At 45.1% G+C, this 14,974-nt stretch overlaps 1 gene segment (V, D, J or C); it reads left to right on the top strand.

Annotated features, from left to right (window-relative positions):
- LOC132222666 (Ig heavy chain V region 1B43-like) overlaps positions 1–14,265 on the top strand; it is a gene marked incomplete at its 3' end in the record, with an annotated part of 63,275 nt that extends 49,010 nt beyond the window's left edge. The window contains 1 exon segment of the V gene segment in view: positions 13,961–14,265. Within this exon segment, the coding sequence occupies positions 13,961–14,265 (305 nt within the window).
- Between the last annotated feature and the right edge of the window lie 709 nt (positions 14,266–14,974).

The raw sequence follows: 14,974 nt of genomic DNA, 5'->3' as shown, positions 1-14,974 counted from the left end.
TGCAAATAGGGCCCCCTTTGCTCATTAAAAACAGCCCAGCCCTGACCCTGCAGCTCTGGGACAGGAGCCCAGTCCCGGGATCCCCAGGTTCCAATTCCCTGATCAGGACTGAGCACAGACCACTCACCATGAGGTTGTGGCTCAGCTGGGTTTTCCTTGTGGCTCTTGTAAGAGGTAATTTATGAAGAACTAGAGACACTGAGTATGTGATGGACATGAATGAGAGATATAGTGAATGTGTGAGAATTTCCTGATCAGGACATCTTTGTGTTTGCTGGCATCCAGTGTGAGGTGCAGCTGGTGGAGTCTGGGGGAGGCTTGGTGCCCCCTAGGGGATCTCTGAGACTCTCCTGTGCAGCCTCTGGATTCACCATCAGTGGCCACCATATGAACTGGATCCGGCAGGTTCCAGGGAAGGGGCTGGAATGGATCTCACTCATTAATCCTGATGGAAGTAGCACATACTATGCAGACTCTGTGAAGGGCAGATTCACCATCTCCAGAGACAACACCAAGAACACATTGTATCTGCAAGTGAACAGCCTGAGAGCCGAGGACACAGCTGTGTATTACTGTACAACAGACACACCGTGCGGGGAAGTCAGTTTGAGCCCAGACACAAACCTTACTGCAGGACAGGCTGTGACCACCAGTGGATGTGCTAAGGGTCCCAAAACAAGGGCCAACCAAGCAGCAAGGTGCAGTTGGAGGTTTGGGCTGGTGTCCTGTGGGGTTTCCTCTTCATGTCACAGTTTACCTCAGGGAACCTCTTAATTCCTGATTCTGCACTTACCTCTGATGGCTCTGTGTTAGAAAGTCTGTTGTAAACAGAGACACACTTTCTCATGTGGACAAAAGACAGAGAGTCTCCTTGTGCCCAAATGAGAATTAATCATCAAATATGCCCCATGTCACCTAAATGTAACCAGAGTCTCTTCTGACTCAATAGTATAGCTCAGCTCCACACAGCTCAGGTCCCTGCCAGCAGCAGGACATGTGTGTGCTGGACAATGGGCCCCAGAGGAGTGTGTCCCCAAAGCTGGAGAAGAAAGACATGGTGGTGACAGGTATGGACTTGTCATCAGGCTGAGAACACCAATAGCAGGTGACACAATGAGGTGGAGATAGAGGTACCTTAGGATGGATGTGAAGGGTGAGGATGGCCCACACACTGAGGGACCTTGCAAAAGTTTATCACTTCATGGAAGTGCCTGTGTTGGGGGGCAGGACAGGCTTTTATTCCCGTCAGAAATGGTTGTCCAGCTGGTGTGGCTCAGGGGTTGAGTGTCTACCTATGAACCAGGAAGTCAGCATTCAATTCCTGGTCAGGGCACATGCCCGTGTTGCTGTCTCAGTGTGGGGCTTGTGGGAGGCTGCAGATCAATGATTTTCTCTCATCATTGATGTTTCTATCTCTCTCACCCTGTCCATTACTCTCTGAAATCAACAAAAACTATATTTTTAAAAATGAACACAATGGTTGGATCCCCCAGGTAAGGACACTGGTTCAGGGTTTTATTGTGGGTCAACATGGGGGTGAGGAGAATCTTGCTCACTGAGAGGCTTGCGTGGTTTCATTGTCCCACCTGCAGGGCCCAAGGAGGTATCCCTGATTCTTCTTCCACTTTACCATGTGCCAAGCAAAAGAGCGACGATTAACCTTAACAGGTCACATAAAACATCAAAAATAGATTCTGGGAAAGAACCAAGATGACGGCATAGATAAATGTGGGTACTCCCGGCCCCTACTAAAATATGAAACAAAAATCATTCAGAAGAGCCTGAAAGCTGGCTGAATGGAAGTCATACAACTAGAGAAGTAAATAAGAAAACAGCTTGAGACTGGTATGAGGGGCAGAGGCAGGAATGGGCTGGTCTGACACCTACCTATGCTGATTTTTTAAATTGGGAGGGAGATCATCTCTGTGGAGGCCACCTATGATGAACACAGGGTCCCAGCCCCACACCAGGCTCCCAGCTCAGGGTTTCAGAAATGGGAAGAGAAGTCCCCATAACTTCTGGCTCTAAATACCAGTAGATATTGTTTCTGAGTGACAAAGAGGCTGCTGGAATCACAAGTGTTCCTCTAATAGAAACAGGGCAGGGACTCAGAGGGTCCCACTTCTTCTGAGTTCAGGCACCATCGGACCTAGACTCATATGGGAAGGAACTGGATGTTCTGTCACTGGGGCAGGAACTCTGGGGTGGCTTTCTCACAGATTAGGGTGCTCACAGGGGTCACTGTTCCTGTACTGGGACATCCCCTGTCTCAGGGATGACTGGTAGTCATACCTGGGTCTCCATCATCCTGGAGCACACTGTTCCTCCCATACTGGGGATTCCCTGAGACCCACCCCATCCAATCTGTAGCCCCACCCAAGCTGCTTGCAGAAGCTTTTCCATATGAATGGCCTGCCCTGGCTCAGGCTTCAGACTTTGCTAAAATCTCTCAAACAAGCTGAACCTGAGGACAGCATGCCCCAAACCTATCCATAAAAGGACCAAGACAGTGCACTAGCACCAGCCTGCCTTGCTTCACACCTGGGCCTCACCTGAGTGCTTCCAAGCCCAATACAAATAGGAAATAAAAGCTGTATACAGTTCCCTTTGTAGCTCTTGCCATGTGGCCCCAGGAAGTGGATGACATTGTTGGACTCCTTAGAGCCAGTTTACCCAGTGGACAGTTTCATACCATACTGGATTACAACTCTACACATCTATAAGTGACACACTCAAGAAGCAGACTCAGTGAGCACCCAAGCCCCACTAAAGCAAGCCTTGTTCCATATGGGTGTCTCCTGCACAACAGTTTTCCCACTGTAGCCACAGCTGGTCCTCACAGTCAATTGGCCTGGAGGACAATCCCTCCAAGTGACACCAACAGCAATCAAGGTTCCGCTGCAAGACTGTGCACACAGCCCACAATGGTGTACAACTAGAGTGTCCACCACAGGTGAATGGGGAGGCTGAGCCTCTGGGTCCTACAGGACACCTATTACACAAGGCTACTCTATCAATTTAAGGACGTTTAGGAGGTCTACCCAATACATAGAAACAAACACAAGGAAACAGCAAAAATGGGGAGACAAAGAAACATGTCACAAGTGAAAGAAATAGATGCAAGCAAACTACTGGTTACAGAATTCAAAACCATGGTTATAAGGTTATTCAAGGATCTTCATGAGATTTTCCAGGATCTTAGTAAGAATGTCAAAGATATAAAAAAAAAAAATGAAGAGTCAGAAATTAAGCATATATTAACTGAAATAAAAATAATTTACAGAGATGCAATGGTAAAGTAGAGGATTTCCATAATCAAAACAATGACTTGGAATGTGAGGAAGCAAAAACAAACAAACAAAAAAAACCTACCCAATCACAAGAGCAAAAATGAAAAAGAACCCCAAAACATGAAGATAGTCTAAGGAGCCTCTGGGACAACTTCAATGGTATCAACTTCACATTTTGTGCAAGCCAAAAGGAGAAGAGAGTAAGATATTAAAAACCTATTTGAAGAAATAATGACAGAAAACTTCCCCTACATGGTGATAGACATAGATTTACAACTCCAGGGAGCACAGGGAATACCAAACAAGAGGAACTCAAAGTGGCCCACACATCATAATTAAAATACCAAGGGTTAAAGATTAAGAGAGAATCTTAAAAGCAGCAAGGGAAAAACAGTTACTTACAAGGGAGAGTCCATACAACTGTCAGCTGATTTATCAACAGAAACTTTGCAGGCCAGAAGTGAGTGGCAAGAAATATTCAAAGTGAAGAATAGCAAGGACCTACAACCAAGATTACTCTACCCAGCAAAGCTTTCATTTAGAATGAGAGTCAGATAAATAGCTTCACAAACAAACAAACAAACAAACAAACAAACAAACTAATGGAGTTCACCTCTAGCAAACCAGTCCTATATGAAATGTTGAAGGGTATTCTTTAAGAAGAGGAAGTAGAAAGATGCGAAGAAGAAGAAGAAGAAGAAGAAGAAGAAGAAGAAGAAGAAGAAGAAGAAGAAGAAGAAGAAGAAGAAGAAGAAGAAATAAAATTATGAGCAATGAGATGGCAGCAAATACATATCTATTAACAATTGAATCTAAAAATCAAAATAAATGAACAAAAACTAATTAACAAAGTAACTGGTGAATAAAGTGGAATCATGGGCATGGAAGCATGGAACAGGTTGACAAACCTCAGAGAAAAGAGGGGAGAAAGGGTGAGAATAGTTTAAACAAAAATATTACCTATGAATACAGAAAGTAGGGTAGTAAAGGCCTGGGGTGGGGTGGGAAGCAGATGGAGGGAGACAATGGCGGAGAAGGGGACATATGTAATACTCTCAACAATAAAAATTAAAAATAGAGAAAAAACCAAGATGGCGGCATAGGTAAACACCGGAGTTACCTGCCTTGAACAACCACTTCACAAATACAACTAAAAGATGGAACAGACATAGCCCAGAACCACAGGAAGACTGGCTGAGGGGAAATTCTTCAACTAGAAGGAAAGAGAACAGCATACGAGACTCAGAGGAGGCGCAGTGCGGAAAATACAAAGGTGTGGAGGTACGCACAGAGTGCGCTGGTAGCTGAGGGCGCGGTTGTCGTTTTCAATCAGGAGGGAGTCTCAGATTCTGAGCTCCAGTTCTGGGCGAGTCTCTAGGGACCCAGACTCAAACGGGAGAAGCGGGACTGTCTGGCATTGGTCGGAACGCGAGGGCAGCTTTCTCTCCGAGGTTTGCAGCGGTTGCTGGGACTCTGAGAGGCAGAGCCTCTGGGGACTGCACTGAGAGCAGCCATAACTGCTCCCTCCACCCGCTCTGTTGATCCCATGAGACTCACCCCGTCCAAGCCCTGCACAGAGCCATTTGCCTGATAGCCTCAGGCAAAGGCTAGATTAACACCTCCCTAGAGGACAGGAGTTTTCCCACTGCAGATACAGCTGATTCTCACAGCCAGTTGGCCTGGAGGTCAAATCCCCCTAGTATTAACTACAACAATCAAGGCTTAACTACAACAAGACTGCGCACAAAGACCACTAGGGGGTGCACCAAGAAAGCATAAAAAATGTGGAAACAAAGAAACAGGACAAAACTGTCAATGGAGGATATTGAGGTTGGAACCACACTTTTAAGGTCTCTCAAGAACTGTCTAGAAGCCGCCGATAAAGTTATTGAGATCCTCAAGAAATCTAATGAGACCCTTGATGTTGTGATAAAGAACCAACTAGAAATTAAGCATACATGGACTGAAATAAAGAATATTATACAGACTCCCAACAGCAAACCAGAGGAGTGCAAGAATCAAGGCAAAGATTTGAAATGCGAAGAAGCAAAAAACACCCAACCAGAAAAGAGAAATGAAAAAAGAATCCGAAAATACGAAGATAGTGTAGGGAGCCTCTGTGACAGCTTCAAGCATACCAACATCAGAATTATAGGGGTGCCAGAAGATGAGAGAGAGCAAGATATTGAAAACCTATTTGAAGAAATAATGACAGAAAACTTCCCCTACCTAGTGAAAGAAATGGACTTACAAGTCCAGGAAGCGCAGAGAACCCCAAACAAAAGGAATCCAAAGAGGACCACACCAAGACACATCATAATTAAAATGCCAAGAGAAAAAGACAAGGAGAGAATCTTAAAAGCAGCAAGAGAAAGAAACTCAGTTACCTACAAGGGAATACCCATACGACTGTCAGCTGATTTCTCAACAGAAACTTTGCAGGCCAGAAAGGAGTTGCAAGAAATATTCAAAGTGATGAATGCCAAGAACCTACAACCAAGATTATTTTATCCAGCAAAGCTATCATTCAGAATTGAAGGCCAGAGAAGGAGATTCACAGATAAGGAAAAGCTAAAGGAGTTCATCACCACCAAACCTGTATTATATGAAATGCTGAAAGGTATCCTTTAAGAAGAGGAAGAAGAAGAAAAAGGTAAAGATACAAATTATGAACAACAAATATGCATCTATAAACAAGTGAATCTAAGAATCAAGTGAATAAATAATCTGATGAACAGAATGAACTGGTGATTATAATAGAATCAGGGACATAGAAAGGGAATGGACTCACTATTCTTGGTGGGGAATGGGGTGTGGGAGATGCGGGAAGAGACTGGACAAAAATTGTGCACCTAGGGATGAGGACAGTGGTGGGGTAAGGGCAGAGGGTGGGGTGGGAACTGGGTGGAGGGGAGCTATGGGGGAAAAAAGAGGAACAAATGTAATAATCTGAACAATAAAGATTTACTAATATATATATATAAAATATTAAAAAAGGTTAAAAAATAAAAAAATAGAATGACTACTTATTCTACTGACTTATTAATGACTACTTATTCTACATGAGTACTTATTCTACTGACAGCGACAAAATCTGATTGAACACAAGGAGCTACTGACCATTGTGAGTAGAAAACAGTTCTAGATCTTCAAACAGGAGAATAATGAACACCTGTAAGCACTGATAAGAAAAAATAACAGGATTACCCAGAGGCCATAGGTCAAAGTTAAGGGTGGACACTGCTGACTCTGCAAGGACATCAGCTTGTTCTGAAGGACTTGGGTCAGCTTTCTGCTTCCACAGACCAGGAGCTCCCTTAGGGTGATCAGGGTCCTCAGGTGGGGGAGCTCTGTTGGAGCAGCCTCCCAGCTGGGTGGGGTCATGATTGATCCTTGACTTGCTGCTATTGACAGGAAGTATGTGGCCCTCAATTATTCACATATTAAAACCTAATGCCCGCCCTAACTGGTTTAGCTCAGTGGATAGAGTGTCGGCCTTCGGACTAAAGGGTCCCAGGTTTGATTCCAGTCAAGGGCATGTACCTTGGTTGCGGGAACATCCCCAGTAGGGGGTGTGCAGGAGGCAGCTGGTCGATGTTTCTCTCTATCCCTCCCCCTTCCTCTCTGTAAAAAATCAATAAAATATGTTAAAAAAAAAACAAAACAAACAAACAAAAAAAACTACTGTCCGAGGTGTTGGTGGTAGGAGGTGGGGCCTGGGAACCTGCTTACGTCTTGAGGGTGGAGTTCTCATGATTGGGATTAGTGCTCTTAAAAAAGAGGGCTGAGGAAGCTATCTTTGTCCATCCACCATCTGAGATTCCAGCTAGAAATCAGCCACTAGGAATATAGGCCTTCACCAGAAACCTGATCTGCCAGCACCAAGTCTTGGATTCCCCAGCCTCCTCACCTGTGGAACTCACTCCATGGCACTGAGTCACAACCCCAGAATGATGGAGAGTGTGATGTAGAATGACCATTAGGACTGATCCCTGAGTTTGCTGCTGCATTGGTTGTTCAATGTACATCCTATGTTTCCCTCCAGTGATGGGAAGGACAGTTTCTCTGATGTTTCCTTCAACATTCAGAGTCTCTTGTTGGAAGGTCATGGGAAGCTCTGACACAGCTGTGGTGGAAAGACAGCGTGAGAGCTGGGGGAAGGCATGAGCCCTGTCAGTACCTCCCACATCAGCATGCAGCAAGGTGGAGGGTCACTGGAGGAGAAATCTGTAAATGCCTGGTCCTCCCAGTCACCAACTCACAGGGAGGTGGCAGATGTCTTCCTGATGCCGTGGACACCAAGGCCGCGTGGGAGGACCTTTGGCCAAGGGGCTCTAAGGGTGAATTTAGGTTTGATTGTTTAACTTAAGGATGTCATTCTCAAACTTTCCAGAGATTGTATGTAATAACGACAGTGAGGCCTAGTGGCTCCCTAGAGAGTTGAATAATGATTCCTGTGATGTGAGCCCACAGATGAATCACTTGCTGTAATAGTTGATTAACCACTGGGGGGAGGGGTGAAGAGGCTGAGCCAAGAGAGGATCTGGGACAGATAAAAGGCTCTAAATGAGCATTCTTCTCCTCCTCCTCCTCCTCCTCCTCCTCCTCCTCCTCCTCCTCCTCCTCCTCCTCCTCCTCCTCCTTCTTCTTCTTCTTCTTCTTCTTCTTCTTCTTCTTCTTCTTCTTCTTCTTCTTCTTCTTCTTCTTCTTCTCTTTCTTCTTCTTGTTTTCTCTCTCTCTCTCTCTCTCTCTCTCTCTCTCTCTCTCTCTCTCTTTCTTTCTCTCTTTCTTCTCTGGTGGAACCACTGCCACAGGAGGACATGAGCAGTGGTTATACCTGGAAATCACAGAAGAGCAGCCTTGCAGGGCCCCATCCCTTGGAGCTGGAGGTGGGGTGGAAGCTCTCTGTGGGTATGGACATATGGAAAAGGATCCAGGAAGAATTCACTCTGAGCTGGAATATCCTGGCTCTGTGGGTGGGACATCATTGTAAATTATATAGGGTGTAACTGATGATGGTGGTATTAACAACAACAGCTGCACTGCAGCACACAGACTAGCCACCCCTCAGAACCATCTCCACACTCACAGGAGGTGCTGGTCCCATGAGTCCAGGGAGACTGTCCCACAGGGGCTCCACACCTCTGTCCCTAAGAGCAGGAGCCCATGAAAATGGGGAGCTCCTTGTGCTGGTAAGTCCAGCCCAGCCCCTGCCCCTTCACCTTTGTTAGAGCAGCACCACCCCCAGGACCTGCAGTTTCCATTCGCTCCAGGCATCAACCCAGAGGAAGCACCATGAAGTGTGGGCTTAGCTAGGCTTTCACTTTGATACTCTTACATGGTAACATTATGGAGAAGCTGGGCCTTGTGAGTGTGTATGCCTGCTCCTAACAACAACTCTCTTGTCTCCAGGTGTCCAGTGTGAGGTGCATCTGGTGGAGTCTGGGGGAGTCTTGGTGCAGCCTCGGGGTCTCTGAGACTGTCCTGTAAAGGCTTAGGACTCAGGTTCAGTGACTATTATATAAGCTGGATCCAGCAGACCCCAGGAAAGGGATGGGAGTGGATAGGTTTCATAAGAAACAAAGCCAATGGTCACACCACAGAATACATGGCATCTGTGAAAGGCAGATTCACTCTCTCCAGAGATGATTCCAAAAGCACTGCCGACCTGGAAATGAGCAGTCTGAGATCCAAGAACATGGCTGTGTATTACTGTGCAAGAGACACAGCGAGGGGAAGTCAGTGTGAGGCCAGACACAAACCTTCCTGGAGGAGAGGCTGTGAGAACCAGGGGGCGCGCAGGGTCCCTGAACACAAGGACCATCCCAGCAACAGGTGCAGTGAGAGATTTGGGCTGGTTTCCTGTGTGGTTTCCTTGTCATGTCAGTTTCCCTCAGGGAAATTCTGGATTACTGATTCTGCACTTAACTCTGAAGTCTCTGAGTTAGAAAAGTCTGTTGCAAACAGGAACAACATTCTCACATGACAATAGGCAGAGAGTCTCTTTCAGACACTCCTGTGCACAAATGACAGTTAATCATCAAATCTTCTGACACACGTCTCCTAAATCTAACAAAAGTCTCTGCTTACTTAACAGGGCATCTCACCTGAATACTAGACAGTGCACACCACAGGTATGTGAACCCAAAGTTAGAGAAGACAGACCCCAGTGATGCTGGGCATTGAGTTGTCATCAGGCTCGTTTACTTATATAAAAACCATGGGTGGTGTTCATCACATACAGATGAACAGCCGAGACCGAGCGGAAGGAAGTCAGTCCTACAGGGGTTGTCTTGGCAACGGCTGCGCCCTCCGCCAAGCTGTTTCCTGGAGCTCTTTCCTGTAAGGGCAGAGTTTGAGGCAGGAACCTGCCCTGGGAGCATGGAGGCAGATCTTTCTAAAGTGTGCCTCGCCAGCACTGGGTGAAACTGAGTGGGGCGGCTGAAAGGCTTAGAAAAGACAGACAAGAGAATGAAAGCCGGGTCTTGGTGGGACGATGCTTCTCTGAGAGACAGCGACCACGCCCACAGCCATGCCTTTATTTTACAGCAGATGCTACAAGGCAAAGTAAGGGTGTGGCCAAGATGTTTACAAAACTCCTCCTGGGTTTCAATCCTACTCAACTACATGCACCTGAACTCTATCAAGCCCACATCACTCAGGCACGTGGGGCCACGTGTTCTGACCATAGGTTCAAGCTTACAACTACAGCTGTTGGCTATAATTGTGCTGGGAAGGCCCTGCCTCCAAGCTGGGACTTGCACGTGGCAATGAGAGGACTGTGCCCTCTCAACAGTCTAAGGCTTGAAACTGTCCAAAACACTGTAGCGGCACCCCACAATAAAGTTTTAATTCTGATTCTTTGTTACTAATGTTGTGGCCCCACCCCATAACAAAGAAACAAAGGAAAATTTCTCCATCAAATTTCTGAATGGTATTACTCCTTTGGGAATGCAGTGTCATAAATTAAAATTGAAAGTGGGTGCAATCATCATGCTATTGAGAAATCTTAATAGTAAATGCGGTCTTTGTAATGGTACCAGATTTATTATCAAAAGATTGCAACCTAACTTTATTGAAGCTGAAGTATTAACAGGATCTGCAGAGGGAGAGGCTGTTCTGATTCCAAGAATTAATTTGTCCCCATCTGACACTGGCCTCCCATTTAAATTGATTCGACGACGGTTTCCTGTGATGCCAGAATTTGTGAGGACTATTAAGAAATCACAAGGACAAACTCTAGACAGAGTAGGTATGTTCCTACCTGAAACCTTTTTTGCACATGGTCAGTTATATGGTGCTTTCTCTCGAGTTAGAAGAGCATGTGATGTTACAGTTAAAGTTCTAAGTACTTCATCACAAGGGAAATTAGTCCAGCACTCTGAAAGTGTTTTCACTCTTAATGTGGTGTACAGGGAGATATTAGAATAAGTTTAATCACTTTATCAGTCATTGTTTGCATCACTGTTGTTTTTATATCATGTTTTTGTTGTTTTCATTTCATGTTTTTGTTGTTTTTATATCATGCTTCTGTTGCTGTTATATCCTTTTGTTACTGTTTATTTATTAATAAATTTATATATTATTTTAATATACATTTTACTAATTTCCTTTCATCTCTCACATTTATATTATAGAGAAAGGGCAAATAGCAATGTTAAAATATATCTGCTAATTAATTCCCTGTTTTAAAAAATATATTTTATTGATTTTTTTACAGAGAGGAAGGGAGAGGGATAGAGAATTAGAAACATCAATGAGAGAGAAACATTGATGAGCTGCCTCCTGCACACTCCCCACTGGGATTGTGCCCGCAACCAAGGTACATGCCCTTGACCGGAATCGAACCTGGGACCCTTGAGTCCGCAGGCCGATGCTCTATCCACTGAGCCAAACCGGTTAGGGCAATTAATTCCCTTTCAATGTGCACGAATTTCATGCACCAGGCTACTAGTAGCATAGAAAGTAGGTGACACCAAGCAGAGGCAGAGGGACCCACAACAGCTTTGTACAAATGTCCAGGTTGATGACAAAGACACACACCAAGGGACATGGAATGTTTATTATGCACATAGTTGAAATCTATGGGAAGCACAGGAAAGGCCCTTTAGGAAGTCAGACCTGCTTTGATGGAGCCAGGAAAGGAGACTGGCTCAGGAATTTTATTTCGATGAGCTGAGGGGGGTGGAGGGGAGGAATTCTTTATATTGGGCCTTGTGTGGTTTCAACTTCTTATTGACATTTAGAGAAGAGACCCAAGGTTCCTTTTCAGATTCGCACGTGGTGCCACATGAGAAGAGGCAGGAAGGAGCCATCAGTTTTCTGCAATCAAATGGAAAAAAAATAAAGTGTGGCTACATATTTTACTTAAAAATTATAAAAATTTAGCAAACATTGAGTTAAACAGTCATTATGGGTGTGTAAAAACAACTTCTACTATAACTGAAAAAATAATTATAAATAGGCAAATGATGATAATTATGGTGGTGATGATGATGATGTTGACCAAAGAATTGTACACGGGGCTTGATACATTGTCATGGGTGGGATCTCGCCTCTATCCAAGACCATCAGCTGCTTGAAAGGTCTTCTATCAATTTTAGGTGAGGCCATTGTCATTTCAATTTTCAATGACAGAAAGAGATGCCTGCTTTCATTATTTGATAAAAAAAAAAGTCATTGTGTGTGCATAACCACCATGTCTACAGAATATGAGAACAATCATAAGTGAGCAAATTATGGTACTGCTGCTGATAATGATGAGGATAGACTAAGACAAGGGTCCTGGTCCAATGAAATGAAGGATCCTCATACAGACACACCATCACCATGGCTCCTTCAGTGAGGGGTGTCCACTCTTCCCTGTCAGTGTTGAGAGATTTCACAAATGCAATCCAAAATTTTCAGGCATCAGTGATTCATGGTGCGACCATGTGAGTAAGGACCCCAAAAGTGTCCAAGTGAGAATCCCCTGGACCTGGGAAGGTGTTACCTTCTAGAACAGAGACACTTGAGAATGTGCATGTAGGAAACAGGGATCCCATCCCCACCAGTTTGCAATTACACGTTCCTTATTTATCTTGATCCCTGCCTGCATGACCTTTAACATTTCTATTTCTAACAAACTCCTACTCATCGTTATTTCATAAGATGATACAAGCTGTCTCTCTCATGCCCCTGTACTTTCTACGGGGCCTTCACTGGAGGAGGCTTTTAAGCCATATGTCCAGTAACTCTCTGCATGAACATCAGGCACATTTCTGTATAAAACAAGTCCAGCTTCCTCCCCTCACCCATTTCCACAGTCACATCCAGATTTATGGGTAGCTTCCCAGCAGCGCTCCCCTCTGGTACCAAAACCTGCTCCACTCCCTGTGGCTGCTGTAGCCAATCCACATGGACAGTGGACCTTCAACATTTTCGGTGGAGTTCTTTGTAAAATTGCCCAAAACATGTACCAATAAAGAAAATATTGTTAAATTAGCCTTGGTTAAATTTAAAGGCATTTTATCCCATCAATAATTCCATTGTGTAAATTAAAATACAAACATAAACATAAAGAATGTATTTCCAAATCATATGTTTAGTAGGAGAATGTACACATTGTACATTAAGGTTGTTATATGTTTGTTGGAGAGCCCAGCACCCTCTGACCACAGTGACCCTCCATAGGAAGGGCTGAAGGAGGTTGGGAGTGAGGGGTTCCTCTCAGGGTTGACGTTTCCTTTCTAATGTGATGGTCTATGTAGGAATTCTCTTCACTAACCTCCCTCTGAACCTGACATCACTGATAACACTAGACTGAGAAAGCAGGTCAATCTTCTCCCATTATCATTTCAACATATGAATGATTCTACTTTTATTTCTTGTCTTTTCTCCACTTAAAGCCTTGGATGCTTCTGATGTAACCAATTTGGGGTCTCTGCGATAGGCCATGGGCTTGCATAAAGGAAGAGTTTGCAAAGGAATCTGTAGACACATTCACAAATTTCCCAACATCAAGAATGTCCCATCTGCCTGTGTCTGGAAGGTATTTTCTCAGGTCCAAGTAATTTCATAAATTAAGATATGTTATTGAGAATGGCTGTCTTTTATTTTTTTTGCAAACTGTAGAAAATAATTGTATAAAATTAGTTTTAAAAATTTGGAAATTGTGGCTACACTAGGTTGTTGAGATTTAGCATTGGTCTGAACAAACATTAATACCTTTTACAACTGTTTGAAAGATGGATTAAAAGTTAAATGTATAACCTACTCACCTAGTCCACCATCTTATGCTAAGAAAGTTTAGGCCATTCTTTGACCTAATTTCATTGTGCTTCATGACCCAGTTGGTCCTCTGTCCCTGACTTACATGCTGAATGAGGTCAAGGGAAGAGATGGCCTGACAGAGATCCCAGAATGACCAGGGCAGCCTGACCTTAGTCCCTGCACTTATAGGAAAGGCTTCCCCACATGCAAATTTCTTTTCAAAATACAGGGTAAATCCTCTCTTGGGCTGTGCAGGCTCACAGCTCTCTCCTCACAGAGTGCTGAGGTTTCTGGGAAGGCAGAGCTGTGGTCTAGAAGAAGATGAGACTGCTGAGTCTTCTCCTGTGCCTGGTGACAGCCCCCCAACGGATGGCAGTGACTGTACATGACTGATAGGGACTGATGCTCCTTGTCCCCAGGTGTCCTGTCCCAGGTGCAGCTGCAGGAGTCTGGCCCAGGACTGGTGAAGCCCTCACAGACCCTCACCCTCACCTGCGCTGTCTCTGGATTCTCTTTAACGGGCTATCAAGTGCACTGGATCCGCCAGCCCCTGTGGAAGGGGCTGGAGTGGATGGGGCGCATAAATAATAATGGAGACACGTACTACAGCCCCTCCCTCGAGAGCAGAACCTCCATCTCCAGAGACACGTCCAAGAACCAGGTCTCCATGCAGCTGAGCTCCGTGATCACAGAGGACACGGCTGTGTATTACTGTGCAAGAGACACACAGTGAGGGGAAGTCAGTGTGAGCCCAGACATAAACCTCCCTGAGGGAGGCAGCAGGGCTGGGCTGCAGCGGGCTCTCAGGAACCACAGCACAGAGAGCAGCCCCAGAAGCAGGGGCAGAGGGAGGTGGGGAAAGGAGGGCTTTCCTGTTGAGTACAGGGATTTCCTCTCAAGCTCTCAGCTGCCTCTAGGGATGTCTTCCTTTTCATGTTTTCACTGCTGACAACAAGGAAGAAGGGATATTTTCTGTTTTCAGGTGACATGTCGGCAGTGATAGAAACTCTCCTTCATGAAGTCTCCTTCACAAATCCCAAAAGTGACTTTTTTCAGTCTTTTCAACTTATTGGTGATGCCTGTAAACTTTTCAGGTGGGTTTCTGGGATTGGGCTTTGTGCAAGACTCTGCATTCATCCCTTGTGGGGCACATCTACCCTCAGTGTCTGACTCTCTGTGTGCCCTGCCCCCTCCTGGTGTCAAGGAGATCACAGGGCCCTCCCTCTGCTGAAAGGCCTCCACAGTGTCTTCAAGATTCTAGGAAATATGTGGGGCTATTTCAAAGGAAAATGAGGAAAGAAAACTTGAACTGACTAAACAATGAGGAGATCACAACCCAATGAAAGAATCCTGGATGTGTGTGTTAATCCCCCATCATGTTCCCAGGTTGCTTTCCCCCCATGTGGCAATTCCCCACCAGGTGCAGGTTCCAG

This window comes from Myotis daubentonii, chromosome 20, assembly GCF_963259705.1.
Source record: "Myotis daubentonii chromosome 20, mMyoDau2.1, whole genome shotgun sequence".
Classification (NCBI taxonomy): domain Eukaryota; kingdom Metazoa; phylum Chordata; class Mammalia; order Chiroptera; family Vespertilionidae; genus Myotis; species Myotis daubentonii.
Note: the sequence above shows the minus strand (reverse complement) of the source record. Positions and strands in the feature narration are given on the sequence as shown.